A 20,303-nucleotide genomic window follows, 5' to 3' on the forward strand; every position below is an offset into this window, starting at 1 on the left:
CATGGTTTAAGTAAAAATACAAATCCCAATTCAAAATAAGGTAACTTCATTTCATTCCAAGTGTTTAACCATGTAAACATTCAATTCCTCACCAAAAAAGTGGTTGAGAATTTCCATAATCAATGAGGCTGCACTGATCTAATTTCTCTTTAAAAAATACCTAGAGGATTTGAAAAATAAGAGTTCCTTTCTCTATATATGCTTGCACTATCATAATACTGATCACACTGGCACATTTTATAATATCAAACTTTATTGCTCGAAACTAATTGTCTGAAAAATACACATGTAGTACTCAAAGACCGAACACAGAGGATTACATGATTGTGCAGAAAAAAAGCAAGCAGAGGCTCAGTGAAAATGAGGCTTTATAGTTGTACCAATTTAGCACTGGCACCAAGCAACTGCACCCAACACAACTCAAAACAGCAACCATTGTTACCTGCTGGGGCAATAAGGATGAACTTTGTTTTGTTTTCCCATGTTCTCAGATACACATTGAAATACTGTCACCGATCATTTTATTTGGTTAATAACAGCATGGCTTCTTGCACTTCACATTTCTTCCCACTAAGTTAGGAGGCTATCACTTCCTGAATTTCACTCCAGAACCAAAGTACAGTTTAGTGAATTAATAAGATAATCATGATGCTTTTAAATACTTGGACGTTACAAATATTATTTGTATAAAGTCTAACAGCATCACAGGAGAATGGAAGTTTACATACAACAGTTAAGTTTATGCATAATAGTCTTTCCAAAGTTCTGAGTACCCAACTAATTCAGTTTTGTCTAATAAATATGTTTAAAAAAGCTGATGACTGGTGTTTCAGTAGGTAGCATCTGACTAGTCACAGTAAGTTTTCCGTCAGTACCATGAAGATTTGAATGCACACGAATTTAATCCTTAAAGTCAATATACCACACTTTTGTCGAGAAGCACATAATATGCAAAGCAAAATCTGTCTAATCCCCAAAGGATGGAACAGTTCTTAAAAATACACTCCATCCCTATAAAAATACCCATCTTCCCCTGGATATAGAAGGGATAAATAACAAGTATCAGTGACAAAAGCAGCAGTTTTATGCATTCATACAATCAGATCTAAACCTTTACAGCCGATTACCTAGAAAACACACAAGAGTTACAAGACAAGTTTAGGATACATCTTGAATCACACTGTAAGTGTTCATGCAGAAGCTGAAGTTAATGCAATGGTCTATCCTCTATCACAGCAGCTCGTGCTTATGTGCAAATGCAAGACTGTTACACCCCAAACAATAGTAAACATTAAAACACAAGAATACTTCACAATGACAAAACAGCAGTTACGTTGTTTGTTCCAGCAGTTATTGCGCTATTTTCTGGACATCTCTCCAGTTAAAGGCTGCAGCAAGGTCTAATACCATCTTTTTATGTTTGTTTTTGTTTAGAATGCATAATATACGTTCTAGGCTTTGGTTCACAATGAAATCTCTGGATGTTTTAATTAAGGGCAATGGTCACCTTGTGATTCTGATAGTGGCAGACTGAGGTAATACAGCAATCCTCTTAAAATTAATGAAAACAAATTGGTAAGTGAGGCATCCATGGATATTCTGCAGGTGACCTGCAAATGCATTGACATTCTGATTTCAGAAAAATAAAAAGATCTACAAGGGTGATTTGTCTTTTACAGTGCCATCCAAGTACAGATTTTTCTGCTGAAAACACAAGCTGAAAGAAAACCTATCTAAGAGTAATACATTTAGGCATAGAAGGTAAAAGCCCTGTCTTCATGAAAACAGAAAAGTCCCAATAAAAACAATGAAAAGAGACAAACAGCAATCGCTGCTTGCCACTACTGCACCAATATTATATACCCTTCAAAAGATGGAGATTTATTAAAGCTATACAAAAAAAAAAAAGCAGAGGCAGTGTTTTTTTGTGATTTTTTTTCTTTTTTTTTTAGACAGGCCACTTCTTTAAATAATAGTTTATATATTGTCTTCCAACTACCCGTATCCTGTTATAACAGGATTACAACTCATGGAACTAAAAAGCTAAATATAATAATAAAAAATGCGTGGATTCATATTTGCAGAGACCTCCAAGCATATCACTTAAACACAGAAACAGGTAAGACCCCATGACTCTTCCTGTTTAACCTCTAACATTATATGAACATTAGAGAACACTAGTTTAAAATATAAATTAAAATCCACATATTTCGAAAGTAACGTGATGTTAAAAGGAGGTCTTACAATACTGATGCCAACATTTTTAAAATCCAGTAGGCACTAATTTCAATATAATGCATCACTCTCTATGTAACATGGTAAATTAAAAAACAAAACCACACCAAAATCAGAATAAAAACAAAACAAAAGAAAAAAACCCCTCAAGCCCCCAGATCCCTGTGAATGTAAGTACCAGGAGCTGCAGCAGGTACAGAGAACTGACCTTTCATTCTCAACAGGAGCAGAAGGAGTGTAAAAGTGGAGCAGTGCAGCTCCTGGCTAAGTCACTGCAGCCCTGCCCCAGCTTGGCTTTCGCTCTGTTCTTAGAGACCAAACCAAGAAATGGCTGCAAGAGCAGAGTTCCTGCAGCCACCCAGAGCACCCCTGTGAAGAACAGAAGCCAGGGAGCAGGGCTTTCACACAGCCACACCATTCCTTTTGTGCTTGGCTTGAGAAAGCCTCAGATGACACAGTGAGTACTGCCTGTTTGCCAGGATTGTGGTTTAGAGTAGTTGCATATTTGTAATTTTCTTATTTATGAGTATAACCGGTTATGGTCTCATTCTACTTATTACTCTGTCATATTCCAAACCTACATTCTAATTTTCATTGCAGAAGTTACACACTTTCTTTAAAAACTAAAAATGTAATTAAAAAAAGTAAAAACAAAAACTTGTTAAAAAATCTAAATTGCTGCAGTCGGACTTAAAGGTTGAGTTGATTTATTTTCTAAAGTCTTTGCTTTTATGGTGCAAATTAATTAAGACTTAACTGATCAAGTCAGATGCAATCTGACACCAAACAAATAAGAAATTGTTTTATTGCTGGGAAAAGGGAGTGGAAAGTCATTGGCAAAATATTTTCAGACTATCAACCATCATCAGCTGCATTTTGGCTCCAAGCTTTGAAAACAGCTTTTCAAATTACAGTTTTTACTTTAATCATATAAGTGGGGCCATATTTTCCCTGTTCAACTGATCTGTAAACCAACATAGGCTCTTTTCATTTAAAATAAACCCCAGTAATTTTGAATCTCCAACCTGTTACTCTTAACACTACCAGGTATTCTTGTTCTTTTCAAGTAATACAAAATCTGCATCCTCTAATCTCAAATAACTAAGCCTGGCAGGAGACAAGAAACAAGACAAAAAGAAACAGCGTTACTGGCCTAATCCTATGGCATTAGAAACATTGCTCATCACTTTCCTGTATTTGTCACCAAAGTGTCTTATCAGTGCATATTATTATGTGCTGAAATGCAACAAAACTTTTCACAAAAATAGTTCTAGGCATGTTCATACAAGAAGATGTACATATACTTCTTTTATATATACATATATATGAATGTGTATATATATATCAGCTTCAACCTGTACATAGATATTCTGAATTTCATACTTAAAATACATCCATTCCAAACAACATGGATGGCTTTCCAGGAGAAAGTGCTTGATTGGTTTTATCCTGTGTGAACATGCCTGTCCTCTGTGCATTTGCCCCAGTAGAGATCTTTATGATCAATTCTTTAACGTACATATCTCAGAGGTATTAAACCAGGAAAAAAAACCAAAGAAAATCAAACCAGGAAAAAGTAATATTGCCCTGATGATGCAAAACGAACAATGCATAACTGAAGCAGCTTGGATTTTAAAAGTTATCTTGCATTCTGCAGCAAACAATTTTTAAATAATTGTTGAAAATCTAGTTCCTCCATTTGTGTTATTGCTCCCCACTTGCACATTTTCTCATTAAACATCAACAGTACAGAGAGGTTCACTACCAGGTTGAGCTGATTCCACTATTGTCATCTTGGGTTTCTTTCGTGTTTCCTCCTAAAAAATACAAAACAGCCCCAGCACACAGTCATAAAGAGAACAGAATCATAAACCAGTAAAAATTCTGAACCATTTCAGCCAAACATGTCAGTTGTTGCAAGAGGCTAACTAGGGCTCATGTTAAAAATGAATGTACAGAAGTAGGTACAATCAAGCTATGAGCCAGTTCAAAAGACAGCATGACAATCTCCCCAAAAGTAGACCCCCAGTCAAATTCTGAAGAGCTCTCTTTACTTCAAATACTGTGTAAAATAAGCAAAAAACCCCTGATCCTTGGTACACATGACCCATGACATCCATGCAGTTTGTAAACACAGGAGAATATATACTCACTCTTTCCTGTGCCAGTTTTTTCATTTCTTCCTGTAACTTGTTCAGGATGTGCAGATTTGGCTTGTTCTTTTTGGCATACTGCTGAAGTTCTATCACACTTCTGTCAGAGGTTTCCTATTCAACAGAATCATGAGCAACAACTGATCAACTTTTTTTATGGAAAAAAATTAACATGGAGCCAAGTTTAGTCTGTTGTATTTCTGTAGTTTAGTCTGTAGTTAGTTCAATTCCTTAAGTAGGAACATCTACTTCCAATGAGTTAGTTACACAGGTTCTTTAATTTTGACATGGGAGATGCAAGATTAACATGTCAATGAAATCCAGGCACTTAAAGTTTTGTTGTAACTTAATTTAGAAGTCCAGAAGCAAAACTCCAGCCCCAGGGTAGGTTATACTCAAAGGCCTGCTCACCTGTTTAACCAGCTTGCTATTCTCTCTGCCATACATTCGCAAGAGAGAGCCCCAATTTTTCACGTGTGGATGCAGTAGCTGAAGGATTTTCTGAGAAGCCAATTGCTTCCCTACTCTTTTATTTTTGCCTGTAAAAATAACCATGGAAGTGTGTCAGTGCCAGCACATTATGTGATGATAGCCACAAATGTTTACCTGAGTTAGTCAAAACTGAGACACCAAAGAGCACGACAGGCACACAACAGGGTCAGTGGCTGAACAAGCACCCCCAGAATGGGCAGCAAAGGAGAACAGGAGGAGAGCAAGAGGAGAGTCACACATCACACAATTATTGTACTTACACCAGCCTCGCACTGTGTGCTTGCCACAAGTCATGACATATTCACTCTTCTGATTTTTCCCAGGAATCACTTCAAACTTTATGGATGTGTCACCCATTCCGTGGTTTCTTAAGCACAAACACAATCAAGATCACATACTAAGTAAAACTACAAACAAGTGAAGTGGTTGCAGTTATCATCTTGGACAGCCATTGCAATGAAATTAGATCTAATAAGAAATGTCAATGCATTAATTAACAAAGATTTTTTTATGTCAGCAACTTGAGTTAAATGAAAAAGCAACCCAGTATGAGAGAAAACAAAAGACATTTGTCCAACAACTACATCCTGATGTCCAAAGAGGCACAAAGAGCAAATGTGAATTAAAGAGGACTCAGCATGAACCAGGTCAGCCCCCAGCACGTGTCTCTGAGGCTCAGGCAGGGCCCCTGACAAACAGCAGCAATGGCTCCTGAGCCAACACCTCACATCTCACACGGTCCTCCTGCTGCAGCTTTACCTTTTAAGGCACTCATGGAGAATCTGATATGGAGACAAGAGTCCAGCTTTACTGGTGAGTTCATATACCCGTGAGTCCTCAATACTGATATGGTTAAAATACTGCAAAGGAATTGAAAAGGGTTATTGTGCTTTAATAAAACCCTAATATTGGCCTTAAATCTCATTTCTCCTTTGCTACATTAAATCAATTCTGTTGCTCTGTGCTTAGCACTTTAAGAAGTGTTTTTAAATCCATAATGGGTTAAAAGCAACATCATTAAAACTGTCACACCTAATCAAACATTTGCAGAGAGAAATTTTAACTCCGATCTTACATTCAATATGTACATAAAAATGATAATCTTATGAATTCTTTATCATCATTTCTCCCTCAGGACAAGGTTATTTTAGCCAATTATGAAACTCTATTTACCAAAATGCTGTTGTTTACTAAAAGAGAACAGAAGAGCTATTGGCACATTTGGTATTTTATTTTAAAAGAATGGAAAAAAATGTCTGCATTTCCTTAATGACCACTGCAGTAGTGCAGGGCCTACAATACAGTTCTAAGTTAAAGCAAGGGTACAAAAACTCCTGTATATGACTTCATTTCAGGAAATATTCCTTTCAGGCTGATCACTGATTTTTTCCTTTACTCCTTACTGATGGTACCACTGACCAATGAGCTATTTAATTCTCCTAGTACCTGAGAAAATAGCACAAGTCTCCTCTTAAAGATTTTTTTTTTTAAATTTTCTCAAATATCACTGCCCAAACTACGGGATTTCACTGTGTGGTAATAAAACCATTTCAGAAGCCTGAGCACTTTTACTTCCGAAGTGGTGTCCTAAGATGATCACACACAACCAAACAGCACCTGGCTCTGAACATTTCCTGCCATCAGCCAGAGGACTCTGGAAGGCAGGGCACTACAGGCAGGGCACTACAGGCAGGGCACTACAGGCAGGGCACTACAGGCAGCCTGGTGCCTTGGAACATCTCCGGTGCTCAGTGACCTGTTGGTCAATAAAGAACCAGTTCTCTGCATCAGAGTAAGTTTTCTGATCTATTCCAATAGAAAAAATAGTATTTACCCCAAGCCTTTCTCTAAATGGAGGATTTTACAGTTCCATTTGACTGAGAAAACAATCTTATTAATTTTCAGTAATGTTTCTGATATCAACTGTGCAATGTTTTGTGCAATGCCAGCCAGGAAGCACGAGCTCAGTACCTCAAGTTCTTGACTGTCTTTGGGCTTCTCCTCAGAGGTCTGTTTAACAAAGTCAGGAATAAGGATTTCCAGTGTAGCTCGAGCTGCAAAAAGTGATTAAACATCTTGATTAGATTTATTTTAAACAAAAACATCTCATCTAAAAATTGTCAGGCATTTTTTTCTGGTAAGAAATTTATTAATTTACACTTTTCAAGGGAAAAAAAGTTCTACTAGTTCAGCTTGATAACTAATTGAAATAAGAAGAAACTACTTTTTTAAAAGTGCCTACACAAGGAAAAAATATTCTCATCTCATTTTAGAAGTGACATGGAGCCTTTAAGACCAAAAATTAAGAGTATTATCACCCCCTAGTTCCTACAGCCAAACCCCAGCTCTGAATCACTTCTGCTCTTGCAACCCCAGAACGGTACTAAAAGCAAAAGAAACAATTCAGCAGTTGGTACTGAGAAAGAAAAATAAGTTACCAGCTTTATTCTTGGCAAGTTTTTTGCTGCTGGCAGTTCCTGCCCCATAGGTTACTCCATCAATAATCACTGAGGCTCCAAAAGGTTCACTTGGGTTCTCTGGAAATGGAGGGAGAAAGTAAAGAAAGCTTTTTGGAACTCCTGACATACATGAAATGTCACCACTATCAAGATTTGTTTTCTTCATTTCAGCTTCAAGAGGGATGAAAATGGTTTATTCTTCATGAAAACTAAAAAATTATCTAACAGAGTTTTCCACTAACAGACTTACCACCACATACCTCATTCTTCCAAATAATGAATGAAGTATTTTAAGAGACCACTGGTAATCTGCCAGAACTCAAATACTAATTCCAAAATTTTTGAATCATGGTGTAAATACAAGAGCTACATATTCTCATATACAAGTTTCAGTTGTATTATATACTGCACACACAGGAATAGCATAATTCTGAATATTTATAAGGTAATTAAAAAAACCTCAAACAAACAGGAAAAGCAAGAATTAATGGAACATACATTATACCACTTAGGATACAAAACCCAATATTAACCTGATTCCAGTTCCATTTTTCATATACACAACATTTTTGGATTCTTGATTAAGCATCAAGACCAGGATAGAGTTGTTTAAGGAAACAGACTTACCACATTCAAAGAAATTGTAAACAGGGCGAACCTTTAGGACTCGTTGCATATATTCATGCAAGATGCAAACTTCAGACTTCCCATTGGGATTAATGACAAACTCTGCAAAAAAGACAGGAAGAAGGGAAGAAGTTCATTAGTTCCAGTCTTTGAAAGATAATTTCTATTACAAACAAATCAATACTGAGCAACTCTCAGCAGTAACAAGAGCTGAAGGTAGTCATTACTTACCAGGACTGTAACCTTAAATAAAAATATTTTTGTTTAGAAATTATTATCAAAATATACTTTTCTAAAGACTAATTTCCCTTTCCTGCGTAATATACGACGGGCAAAATACCGGATCAGGAATTAAGGGAACTCATTACATTTTATTTTCAGTCAAGCTTAGAGGTGGAATTGGGCTTCAACACAGCCTATGTGAACTGGAGCTAGAGCAGCTCACCTTTCTTGATGGGTGCATCCTGCACAGAGAGGGTGATGAGTTTCTGGTTGGCCGGCAGGATGGGCCGCTCGGACTCGGCCTGCTTGCGCTTCATCTCGCGGTTGAACTGGCGCCGCTCGGCCCAGGTGCGGAACTTCTTCACAGTCACCTGCTCAAAGTCAAAACGCTTCTCCAGGTAACGCCTGAAATCTTCCAGATCTGAAAACACAACCAAGTTACTCTCTTGCTTCACCACTGAACAAGCACTAAGTTCTCTATTTCCACAGAAATTATTTTCTTAGACTTGGAGCAAAAGGTTAAAGATGCTGTTTTGGACTAACAGAAGTAATTTGAAGTTCTCCTATTACATTAAATTAGATTAAATGCAAAATATTAGTGCAAACCAGAAAATAAAATAAAATACCATCTTATTCTATCACTTGATGATTTTACTAATCCCTAACCAGCATTAATACCCAACACAATTTGCAACAAAACACCAGTGACTGGTCTGCTTGAACATCTCAGCACCTTCCCTTCACCTGAAGCAAGGTACACAGTGAGTACAGCAGTTGTGCTTTCAGCCTCAGCTCCCTGAAGCCAAACCCAGCTGCTGCTGCCTACCTACGAGTGTACATGAAACACTGTACAGTGATGTTCCATGAACTCCATGGGTATCTGCAGCCTCTATGCAGAATTTAACACAAGAAATTCACATACAGAGTATTAAAAGATTGCCCCATTTCAGTACAGCTGATTCTCCTTTACAGGATAGTCTGCAAATAAATCAGCAAAAATAAAGAGCAGCATCCACAGATGTAAACAGAAAAAAGCAAGCTGCTGGTATTGTTTCCTTCCACAAGGAATCCCAAATGCAAGTCATGCTTACACCCCATCACTCAGCATCTTTTTCAGTAATACACAACAGATCCTATTTAAAGGGAGAGACAGACAGGTGAACTTCATGCAGAGAAGTAAGTGCTTCCTGGCTTGAATTTTGCAGCTAAATATTGATGATTTGATGTTTTGTTTTACTTCTTTTGGCAAGGTTTCTGGACTAGACATGACACACACAATGACAAGGACAAGATTTATGTCTGAGCACTACAAAGATAAAGGCAGCCTATGACCCATACCAATGGATGGGATTCTCGGGTATGCAGATGTGAAAAGATTTGATAAATAACACATGAGCTTCCTCTTCAAGTTCCTCTCCACTGGGTGGTGATTTTGGCACGGTGTCTTTAGACAACTTTCTGTGTAGAGGCTTAATATTTGTATAAATAAAATAATGCAGCATCACACCCCTCTGTATGAGTGCAATTATATTTGTATGACTTAGTCTGCTATTCTTGTGCAAATACAGAAATACAGTTTAACTACACCATTTGTCTTAAAAGATCATCCTGAAAACAGATATAACTCAGCCAATACAGAGAGTGCATAGAAAAGCCTATTTGAGGAAGTCACACAAACACATTTGACAAAAGCAAATGAACACACTCACATAACTGATTCTTATATTGAGATAAAGTCTACAGGACTAAACTACCAAAATATTCACTTTTTTGTGTAAAACCTTTTCATGTGAACTCTCAGGGCTTCAGAAAAGATTTTAATTCAGCAGCCAACTCTGGAATGAAATTTCCCAAATGCCATTACCCCAACTCAAGTCAAGAAAAGACTCTACTTGCCATACATACCTACAGATTCATCTTTACATACTTCAACTTTGGCCTTCACTTGTCCCAAAGCTCCTTGTGCTGCATCTCCCCCAGAGGGGTCTTTGTCATCTAAAGGCCCAGAATCAGCAGCAGTGGAATCTGGTTCTTCTGTTTGGCAGTCCAGTTCTGAGGATTTATCTAGATGCTTTACAGGTGATACTTCCCCATTTGGGGTTATGTCATTGTTTTGCTCCCTTTCCTCGTTTTCCTTCATTTTTTTGTAATGAAAGCAGGGAATGCTACTAAGGGGAGGATCATGTTTCTGCAAATATAAATAACACAGAAAGTTTCAGTATCTCAAGGTCACCAAAAGCAAAGCTCAAACCCAAAAGATGCAAGCAAGATGGAAGCTATCTGTATTCAGTCTGGGCTCGAGCTCCTCTTTGCTCAGTGAAGTCATTCCACTCAAGAGCTGAGCAGGGCCACTCCTGGGGGACCTTCACACTGTGGCACTGACACAGTCCTGCTGCTTTAGCTCTGTTCATGCAAATACTGCATGCTTTCCTGAAATCCATTGAGCTCTCCTGAGGCATAGGTCCATGGCATTAAATCAAATTTCTGCATATTCCTTGGCTGCAAAAATGTCATATCCTTACTTCTGCAAATGTGGACCATAAGCCACAGCTCAGACTAATTCATAGCTACAAATAAATCATCCCTAGATATGTGTCATGGTGCAATAAACTCCCAATTTTGCAGCCATACTAGAAAAGTGAAGGCACCAAATAAGATGATCTTATTCACTTTAACTGCCCAAACAGAAAAGCAAAGCACCTAAAAAAAATCATATCACATTTTCAAACATAAAATACTTTATTTTTCAAGGATCTTAATTCAAACACTGGAAACAAGCCTGCCAAAGCAGAAAAATATTCAATGGCTTTCAGGAATAGATCTAATTTTTAATCTTAGTTAAGTATTTAAAAAATTGACAGCTCTCACCCTTATGCTTCCTGTTCCCAAAAAATAAGGTCTAGACCAGGTAACAACTCTAGATTCTCTGTGCAGATATACAGGAATGCCTGAATTATGGAATGTCATGATCCATCCATCTGGCAAAGGCTCTGTAGGAGGGCGGCCACGACCTTTAAAGCAAATAACAGCTTTAAACTTGGACAGACAGCTTAGGAGAATAGAAATAAAATCCAGGTTTTTTGTTTATTGCTTGTTCTATCCCAAAGAATAAAATGGCACTGAAACAAGATTAACAATGTTTTGTAGAGAGATGATGTTCTAATAACAAGGTATAGGCCTCTAACCCAGGCTAAATCCTGCAAATTACAGATTCCATGACGTTCTCTACTCAAGGCAATAACAGCAATAATTTTTATATAGACTGATTTGTTTGTTTTATCACTGAATTCTCTTTTCTTTAATCTTTTTATACTTATCACAAGCACCACTGGAAAGCATTTACTGGAAAAGTCATACTTGCTTCAGAAACAACTTCATTTTCCATTAAAAATCTTTCACTTGACACTCAGGAATAAATTTGCATTGAAATACCCAAGATCCACAGACCCAAACAGCCAGCAAAGGGCTCATCACTAATACAAGCTCTCATTTCTCTCCAAATCACAAATCAGAGACTATTCATCTTTGCTGGAAGTTTCCTGGCAATCCTCTGTTACTATACAATTTTGAAGCAAAAATTTATTTGGTTTTTTATTTCAGAATACAGTGAAGTTGTAAAACACTCCTCTAGTACATGTTTAATTCTAATTCAGAATATTTTCCATTACATTTTTCTGGATGGGTTGGTGTTCTCAGATTTTCTTTATTAGCAGTTTCTAACACAATTTGGGTAAATGTAAGCCACTGGCTTTTCTAGTTATTCTATTTCACCTAGATTGCATTCCTGGAGACCTTGCATGGGGCAATTTCAACAGCAGAAGTTATGTTGTAACTGAAGCAGGAAAAAGGCAAAAGCCCGACCACCCTTGCTCACCTCATTATTTTACACAAACCTACACACTAAAACATATTCTTATTACATACAATAGATCAAAAGCAAAAGTCAAATCCACTGTTTAAGAACATGAAAAATCATATCCCACAATAAGAAGCCTCCCAACAATAAAATTCCCCAACACATGAACAATTTCACACAAACTGCTCACACTCTGCTTGTTGATAAACTTTTGTTCTACAACACAAGCCACGAACAGGACCCGCAGTTATGAAATGCACATGAACTTACTCTTCAGTACAGTTTTAATTTTGGTCATCATTGGCTGCACACTTGTCTCTCCATCAGACTGGTGATCACTTTCACCAGCATATTTCTCATTATCCAATCTCCTGGTTTTGGGGGCTCGAAGACCCTCTTCCAGCAGAGCATCCACATCATTATCAAAGTCATCCTGAAAGAGACTTCATCAGACACTGTCCTTCTGGGCCTACCAACCTCCCTTTTCCCTTGCAAAGAGAAACCAGACATTTTTAATATGCACTTCCACACAGACAGAAACTAGTAATTTTCAATGATTCCAGTAAAAAGACTGAAAAATAAGAAAATAAGTTTGTGATGATAAAATGAACTGCAATTGTGTGAGAAGACTTTTAAAGGCTGTTTTTACAGAAAACTATAGAAGTTGCAACACAACTCAGAAGCTTGACTAAAATAGTTTACAGTTTCTCAGCCAAAGGTCTGCCTCTAAAAATTCTGTGGTTTTGACTCATACTACACACTTCTAGAAGAGCTTATTCTTCGCATATTTTTTTTCTAGCCACTTGGAAACCTCTTACCCAGCAAAGATGTGTGGATTGACTTACCTCATAGGAGAAATTCAAGGTTTCTTCATCCACTTTATCCCTTTGAACGATTGCTTTAGATGTGAACCCTCCTCCTTCTTCATCTATTTCCATCAAATTGTCGGTAAAGTCTTCTAGCTCATCCAGAACTGCAAATTCCACTCTCTTTTCCTGATCAATATCATTTTCATCATCCTTCTTTTCATCACTTTCACCCCCTATCCCTGCAGCTTTACCATTACTACCACCGAAAGGACAAACATGCAAATCCCCATTGACATTATTAATACCAAACTCCGTATCTGCCTTATAATCCTGCTCAACTCCAGTGTACAGAACTTTCCTATCTTTGCTTTTGCAGCTTTCTGTAAAGCTCACACTAATCTTCACATCCTTCAGTAACTTAAGATCTGGGGTGAACTTTCGGACTGACGGTGCGTGACGAGCGGTTCTGGGGCTTTGGTCGCTGCTGTTGGGGTCTATGAGGAGACGACTTTTGTAGCAGGCAGATCCCTTTGTGAGCAGCTGCTGTGTCCTGCAGAGACTGGGCGTGTCCCCAGCAGGGGTATCTGACTGTCCATCACCACCAGAGCCAACGTCCATTACCTCTGCGTCACTGGACGTTTGCAGGGGAGGCGGTGGAGGCTGATCGTTGGGCGGCAGAGGTGGCCGACAGGGGACATTCTCCACATTCATTTCTCCTGCAGGTTCTTTAGGGAGGGGTGGTACATTTTCATAGTTCTCCATTTTTAAAACTACTGTTTGTAAAAAAAACAACGCTTTAATCAATGTTTATCCCTATATTCCTAACATGCATAAGTCCATCAGGATTGGTTTACCATGTCCTATTCAATATGCAACACTGATGATTCAGTTAAGCTGACTACATTGTTCTTTTCATTAATGTAGACAGCTTTCAGAATCACTGTCTCAATTATTGGAAATCACAATGCATTCAGCTTAAATAGCTGAAGACTAAGAGTGCATCTTCACTGGACAAGCTGGTCTCCTTTTCTCCTTTCAACCTACAAGAGGAAACAAAACAACAAAAAAAAATTGTCAGAGGAAAAAAATGGAAATGGTATCCCAAGCAGAAAGAACACCTGTCACTCTTCTAGCATAAATTTCAAGTAGAAGAGTGACACTGTTACAGTGAGAAAAGCAGGGTACCCAGATACCATCTTGAATGAGGCCAGAACTAGAGTGGTTTTATTTCTCAAGCTGTACACCAGCACAAGAACTGAATAACACAGTTGCCTTTATGACTGGCTGACTATCTCTGCTTGGTTAGCAGGCAGGGCATTAAGCACGACAGACTGAAAACTGCATTTTGGGGAAATTCTCCCATCATCTGAAACAAGCTGGTATTCAAGCCATACTTACCCACACAGAAGAAAGAATAATTAGCTTACAGTTTAAGACAGTCTGCAAAACCAACAAGATTTTAAAGACTATGGTCACAGCTTTTCAAAATTTAAGTTATCAGCTACTTCTGAAATCTCACAATTTACTAAAACATCACAGAAAATTACTCTCTAAATAACCACATATTAGACATTTGATCTTGTATTTTGCACTATTATGGAACTATTTATTCATTATGTCCAAGGAATTAAGGTTCAGATACACAGCATAAAGCTCAAATTAATTTTGGAAGATATTTAGAAGCCAAAGTTTTAGGCAATTTAACCTGGAAAAATTATTCAATTCTTCGAGGAAATTTTACAGGGCATGGGAAGTGTTTGTTTAAGGCTTATTTTTCACACTAGGTGATTCTTTCTACCATGTCTATGATGGCTTCTTCCATTATACTTTTGTCATCTCTGCAGGACTGTAAGCACCTGGGGAAAAGAAGAATCATTTCTTACCTGTTTGTTTTGGTTTCTCCAAGTCCTCCATGCCAGCCCAAACTGGGTTTAAATCTTCCTACAAGCTAGAAATGAAGCAGTGCCACTCTGCCCCAGGCAGCCAGCTGGATGAATCTCTGTTTAAAGTGCTCCCAGCTAGCAGAGAGAGTCTTCCCAAGTATGTTGGAAAGACAAACTCCAAAATCTCTCATGCTGCTGTGTGACATGGAAGGCAACAGGGCAGAAGGTCTGGGTTGTCATGAGGGACTTAGAGAAACCAAGGGTGATTCTTTCGTGTATCTCTGCCAGCCCAGGCAGAACAAACCAGCAGCAATATCCAAACACCAACTGGGGCAAGGCACAAAGCTGGGAACCAGAAGTTGTAATGAGATCAATTAAAATTCAGCAATATACAGAAGTTACCTACCTGGAAGCTGGAAGAAAGCATAATATAGAGCAAACTCTAATATGGCAACAAAGCAGGTTTTGCTGGGGCAGCAGAGGAATTCATATTTTGTGGTGTTTTTTTGATGTGTGTAGGGTTTTTTAAACCTTCTCAAAATTGTGACACATCCAACACATCTGACATGCAGTACAAAATCACTTAGGAAAAGAACTGGTAAGAACTCTAGAATAATCCCATCTTCTCTGATACCAACACATGAATTCTCAGATTGGTAAATGGCTCATTCACCAGTAAGACAATTCTATATATCTAACTCCATTCTATCCTACAAGATGACCTCAATACAATGACCAATTCCTTCATCTTTCAACAGGTTCTGGAATGTATAATGTAGAGAACACCCCTAGAGATAAATTTGTCTATAAATTTCCTCATCTTCAGATTAAAAAAGTAAAAAAAAAAAAAAAAGTGAATGACAAATTATTAAATTCTTCACAGTAAATCATTAGTATCTTAATTCTGAACAAAAGAATCAAAAGTCACAGCATGAGTTCAGTAACTCCTGGAAACTAAATGCCTAAGTCATCTAATTTTTCCATCTTAAAGAGTCTTTAGAAGACTTGAAAAGAGCAAGCAGAATTCCCACAGAAACTGAATACTGAAGTCAGCATTCTAGAATTTCAAAGAGCAAAACCTTGCCTTGTGTTCCAGGAGCTCCCTGGTCCAACAAGAAAGATTTATTTCTGACAAGGCTAAGACATGACTGTAAATGCCACTTCCAGACTCCTGGTCCGTGTCCTGCTCCTGTGCTCAAGTATTTTAACAACACCAATGTCAAAACATGACTTAACCTTTACCTGCCCAGCTTGGGCAGTTCACTGACACAGCACCTGCACTCTTTGCAGGAAAGATGCCTTGTTATTCTATTCCAGCACTGGTAACAATTATGTTCTTGTTGTTTTCCCTTTCTTGCTGGCTGTGAATCCATGAATAGCTCAATGATGAACAGCAAATCACAGGCAGGACTGTCTGCCCCTCAGCACTCACTGGGTCAGGAAAGCACTACACCAAGATGGCTTCAAATGAGCTTTTTCCATTTCCAGCCATGAACCTGCCACATCCCTAGGGTAAGATAACAGTCTGGTAGGGATGCCAAAAAGATTTTTGCCTTTTATATGTTTTTCATGTATTTGCAGCTCTCTAGACAACTATTATATAGTTATACAGCTCCTTAATTAGCTCTGGTACTTTTCCTACCCTTTCCCTTAGATTTTGGAACAATAAGCTGACCTTCTAAACACATTCCTGGAATATTGTTTAGTCTTACTCTAAGTAGGGGATCTACAATAAGACATAATAAGAAGTGGGCAGAGAACCCTTGGACCAACTCCAAGGGGCTGACCAGGGATGGGTTACTGTGGCAACTGAATCTCCTGGATGTACCTGTTACACCCTAATTAATTAACCTTGTAATAGCAGAAATCTGGTGCCAGGTGTGCCCATCATGACCAGACACCTGAAAGCTTCCAAAGAAAGGTCTGTTTGTTACTATTCCAACACTAAAAAAGAAGGTTTTTCTCTCCTTTGATTATAGGTAACAGTAGCTGTACAGTCCCAGTGGACTACAATACCTGCCTACCTGCCTACAAGTCAAGAAAAGCAAGGCAGGAGCTCTGGAACTCAGGTCCAATTCCCATCTACCTCCCTGCCAGCTGACATTACAATATGCCTTTTCTATCAGGGCTGGGAAAAAAAACCCAAAACCAAAACAAAGCAACAAAACTACTGAGCTAGCAGGTATTTGAAAAGACAGAAGGAAGAGAAGGCAAAAGGAAGAGTTAGATGAGCTTGTAGGTTACAAACAGCCAAAGGGGCCTCAGCTAAGGGAACACAACAGCCACACACAAAAAGGCTCAGCATACCGAGTTACATGGGAACACAAGTCAGTTTCCTATTGTCATCCTTCACTGAATTGCCCTGAAATAACATTTTATTCTGCAAGGCTCCACGAGTTCCATTAACAGTTTCCATAAGGATTCCTTCCAAAGACACAGAACACCACTGGCAGCTGCACTGGGCAGCACAAACACTGAGAATGTGAGTGCACACCTCATGTTCTGCACACCACCAGCACATGGAATTTCACATTTTAAACTGATTACTCGGATTTTAGCTGATCATTTTAAAAAGTTTCATGTCACAAAGTAAACTTAACAATGCAGATATGGAGGGCATATAAATGTAATGTAGCAAACTGCACAGGTCCCAGAGAAAACAGAGTAATCTTAGCCTGGTTGTCTTACAGATGTCCTTTAAATCCTTTAAATGCAGAAAGGAAAAAAAAAGAACAACTTTGTTTAGTAAGTACCACTGCCCATTCCCACCATCAGACAGAAAAGGGATGGGAGAGAAATACACAGAGCAAAGGGCATCCTTTTTAAAGGCAGAAAACCCCAGAATGTTAAAATTTGGAACCATCATCCTCCAAACTCAAAGAAAAATTCTTTTCAGTTACAGCAGATCAGCAGTCCAGAAATTAATTTAATAAAGACCATATTTTCTTTACAAATACATGTACCTGCAGCAATGAACAGCATACCACAGATTCTCTTCAAAAAGTCACTTTTGAAAAGAAACTGTGTCAGAGACTGCTTTCTTCACATTCAGAGGACCCCAAAAGGAAGAGTAAATAGTCCTTATTTGCAAACCAAATACAAAATCCTTCTCCTCATCCTCCAGCCACAAATGGCAACTCAGGTGCTGATCCATTAACCCATGCCAAAATAATTCCCCACTCACAGTCATCTACCTTCTTTTATTATATCTACTGGGTCTTTTCAACACATACAACTCCAGAAATAAGTTAATCCTACTTGTTACCACAGCTAAAAAAACCCCACAAACCCAAAACAAAACCTGAAGAGACTGGATTTATTTTCTTTAAACCAGAACAGAAAGTACCAAAAGGAAATACCCTTTAAGATAATACTGCATGCAAGAACTCAGCTCTTCTCATTATCAGCTTTAGAAAGATTCTGAAGGAAACAATCACTTTGTGTCAGTCAGTCACCAAGGCCAGTTGAGAAAATGCAGCCAGAGCCCAACAATAACATTATCAGTGGCAAATACAGACAAGGCTCAAGAACTTCTCTAGTTCTTAACACTTCATTCCATTTCAGAACGAACAGAGTACATCAGTTTGGAAAGCCATCCTCAGAAATGGCAAAACAACAGTTGCTTTTAGAGCTTGAGCAGTTTTCTGGCAAGGTTTAGATGGCTTGATTAATTATGTAAGACAACAAATTGATTTACAGAAGGCGAAAATCAGAGCCTAGGAGAGAGAAAATATATTCTTCCTTTCCCATCATATGTAAGCTTCTTACTTGAAAAGAAAAACAACAGACACACGGAACCAAAATCCCTTCTCTTTCTCTAAAAAAGCAGAACAATCCTGATAATCAAAAGGAGCTGCTTAGCGACTCAACTTCTCACCCAGAATTAAAACTAGGAGCCCCCAGGTTTAAATACCCAAACAGAACAACCTCACAAATCACAAAACAAAAGATCTAATTCCAAGACCTCTAACTCACAACCTAACAGAATAAAGAAATTCAATGTGTTCACCCAAGTTCAGTTTATGGTCGAGCAACGCCTGGGTATTCAGGTCTCAGCGGGCAAACAAACTTTGCAGACAAACCCGAAGCCTAAGGAAAGGACGTAAAAAACAACGGAAAAAAAAAAGGTGAAGAAAGCTGGGAGAATTAACCTTTCAGAGGCTGAAGGAGATAATTTGCTATTAACAGAAAGAACACATTAAGAAGAATCCTGAGAGTTACAGAGACATCACGTTACCTTCAATGGACCAGAACTAAGCAAGTCCCCGTGCCCGCACACGCTGTGGGGCCGCGCTCCGGGCCCGTACGAAGGGCTGCGAGCGGCGGAACCCCCCGGGCCTCCCTCCCCTCCCAGACACACCCGGAGCCGAGGCACGGCCGCAGCCGCTGCTCCCCATCACCCCCGGGCAGGAGGGGCCGAGGGCACACACACGGTCTCTCCTTCCCGAACACAATCCCGAGGTGGCCGGGAAGGCGGGAAACGGAAAAAAGTCCCCCAAAAGACAAAACAACCAAAGAAAAATCCCGAACAAAACAAACCCCCAGCTCTGAGCAGAGGCCGCTCGGGCCGGGCGCAGGGGAAGCGCCGCACGGCAATGCCCGCCGGGCAGGGCGGCGCCTCCCGCGCTGGGATTCGGTGCTGGGGAGCGGCTCCGCCGGGCTCCGCGCCCGGGGGCCGCTCCGGGCAGGCGGCAGGAGCGCGGCGGGCCCGCTGGCGCTGCGGCCTGCGCGGCGGAGGAGCTGGTTCCCGCGCAGGCTCGCCCTGCCCGTCACCCTGCGGGGCCCGCACCCACCTGGGCCATGCCCGGCGGTCCCGCCGCTCCAGTGCCGGGGCTGCGGGTGAGGGCGAGTCCGGCCGCCTCACGATCGCCGTCCCGCACTCGGCGCTGCCGCCATCTTTAAACGCCTGCGCTGGGCCCCTCCGCTGCCCGCGGGCGGGACCCCGCGCGCGCCGAGCCAATGGCGTGCGCAGCGTCCGCGGTCACCGATTTGAAATCCCGGCTGCCATTGGTCCCTTCCCGTGCCCGTCACCGCGTTCCGCCAATGGAAACGCGAGAGACGCCCGCCCTCACGGGCTCGAGCCATGGCGGGGCGGGCGGATCCTTTGTGTGGCCCGGGCACCGCTCGGGCCTTTTTCCCCCGTATGGACCCGCTACATAAAAAAAGCCACTTTTCCTGCAAACGCTGTTTTGTATCTTTAAGCAGCAAAAGTACTGCATTACTACAAGACTGATTTACCTTAAAAGGATAAATCAAAGTAGGGCCATTTCTGCTGCTCTGTGTACCAAGCAGTTCACTGAACAAGTCCCAAATCTGACTGCAGTGTTTAGACAGGATTACTAAATAATTATTGAAAATACCTTACATAATTTATATAAAATTACTTCCAAAGTGTTAACATTTGCTGTGCTAATTTGCTGTATTATTTTATCATTTGTGAGCAATGCAGAGCTTTTATTGATATACTTGTTTATATGGTCACTTCTTTTGTTCTTCACTGGTTTGAAATCGACATCAGACACAAAACATTGTGATAATGCATCCTGGTTTCGTCACCAAGAGTATGT

General features: G+C 39.7%; 1 protein-coding gene across 1 annotated transcript; it reads right to left on the reverse strand.

Moving 5' to 3' along the window:
• Nucleotides 1-233: 233 nt before the first annotated feature.
• Nucleotides 234-19,653, reverse strand: DGCR8 (DGCR8 microprocessor complex subunit). Its single transcript, XM_058036887.1, has 14 exons — nt 19,530-19,653; nt 12,890-13,893; nt 12,315-12,477; nt 11,057-11,199; nt 10,094-10,376; nt 8,412-8,609; nt 7,967-8,068; nt 7,319-7,417; nt 6,852-6,934; nt 5,640-5,740; nt 5,141-5,247; nt 4,800-4,927; nt 4,389-4,502; nt 234-4,052 (listed from the first exon to the last, which is right to left on the reverse strand). Exons 2-14 carry the CDS (start codon nt 13,613-13,615, stop codon nt 3,969-3,971), a joined length of 2,331 nt encoding a protein of 776 aa, XP_057892870.1. The 5' UTR covers nt 13,616-13,893; nt 19,530-19,653; the 3' UTR covers nt 234-3,968.
• Between the last annotated feature and the right edge of the window lie 650 nt (nt 19,654-20,303).

The sequence above is a fragment of the Melospiza georgiana genome, chromosome 18 (genome assembly GCF_028018845.1).
Source record: "Melospiza georgiana isolate bMelGeo1 chromosome 18, bMelGeo1.pri, whole genome shotgun sequence".
Classification (NCBI taxonomy): Eukaryota; Metazoa; Chordata; class Aves; order Passeriformes; family Passerellidae; genus Melospiza; species Melospiza georgiana.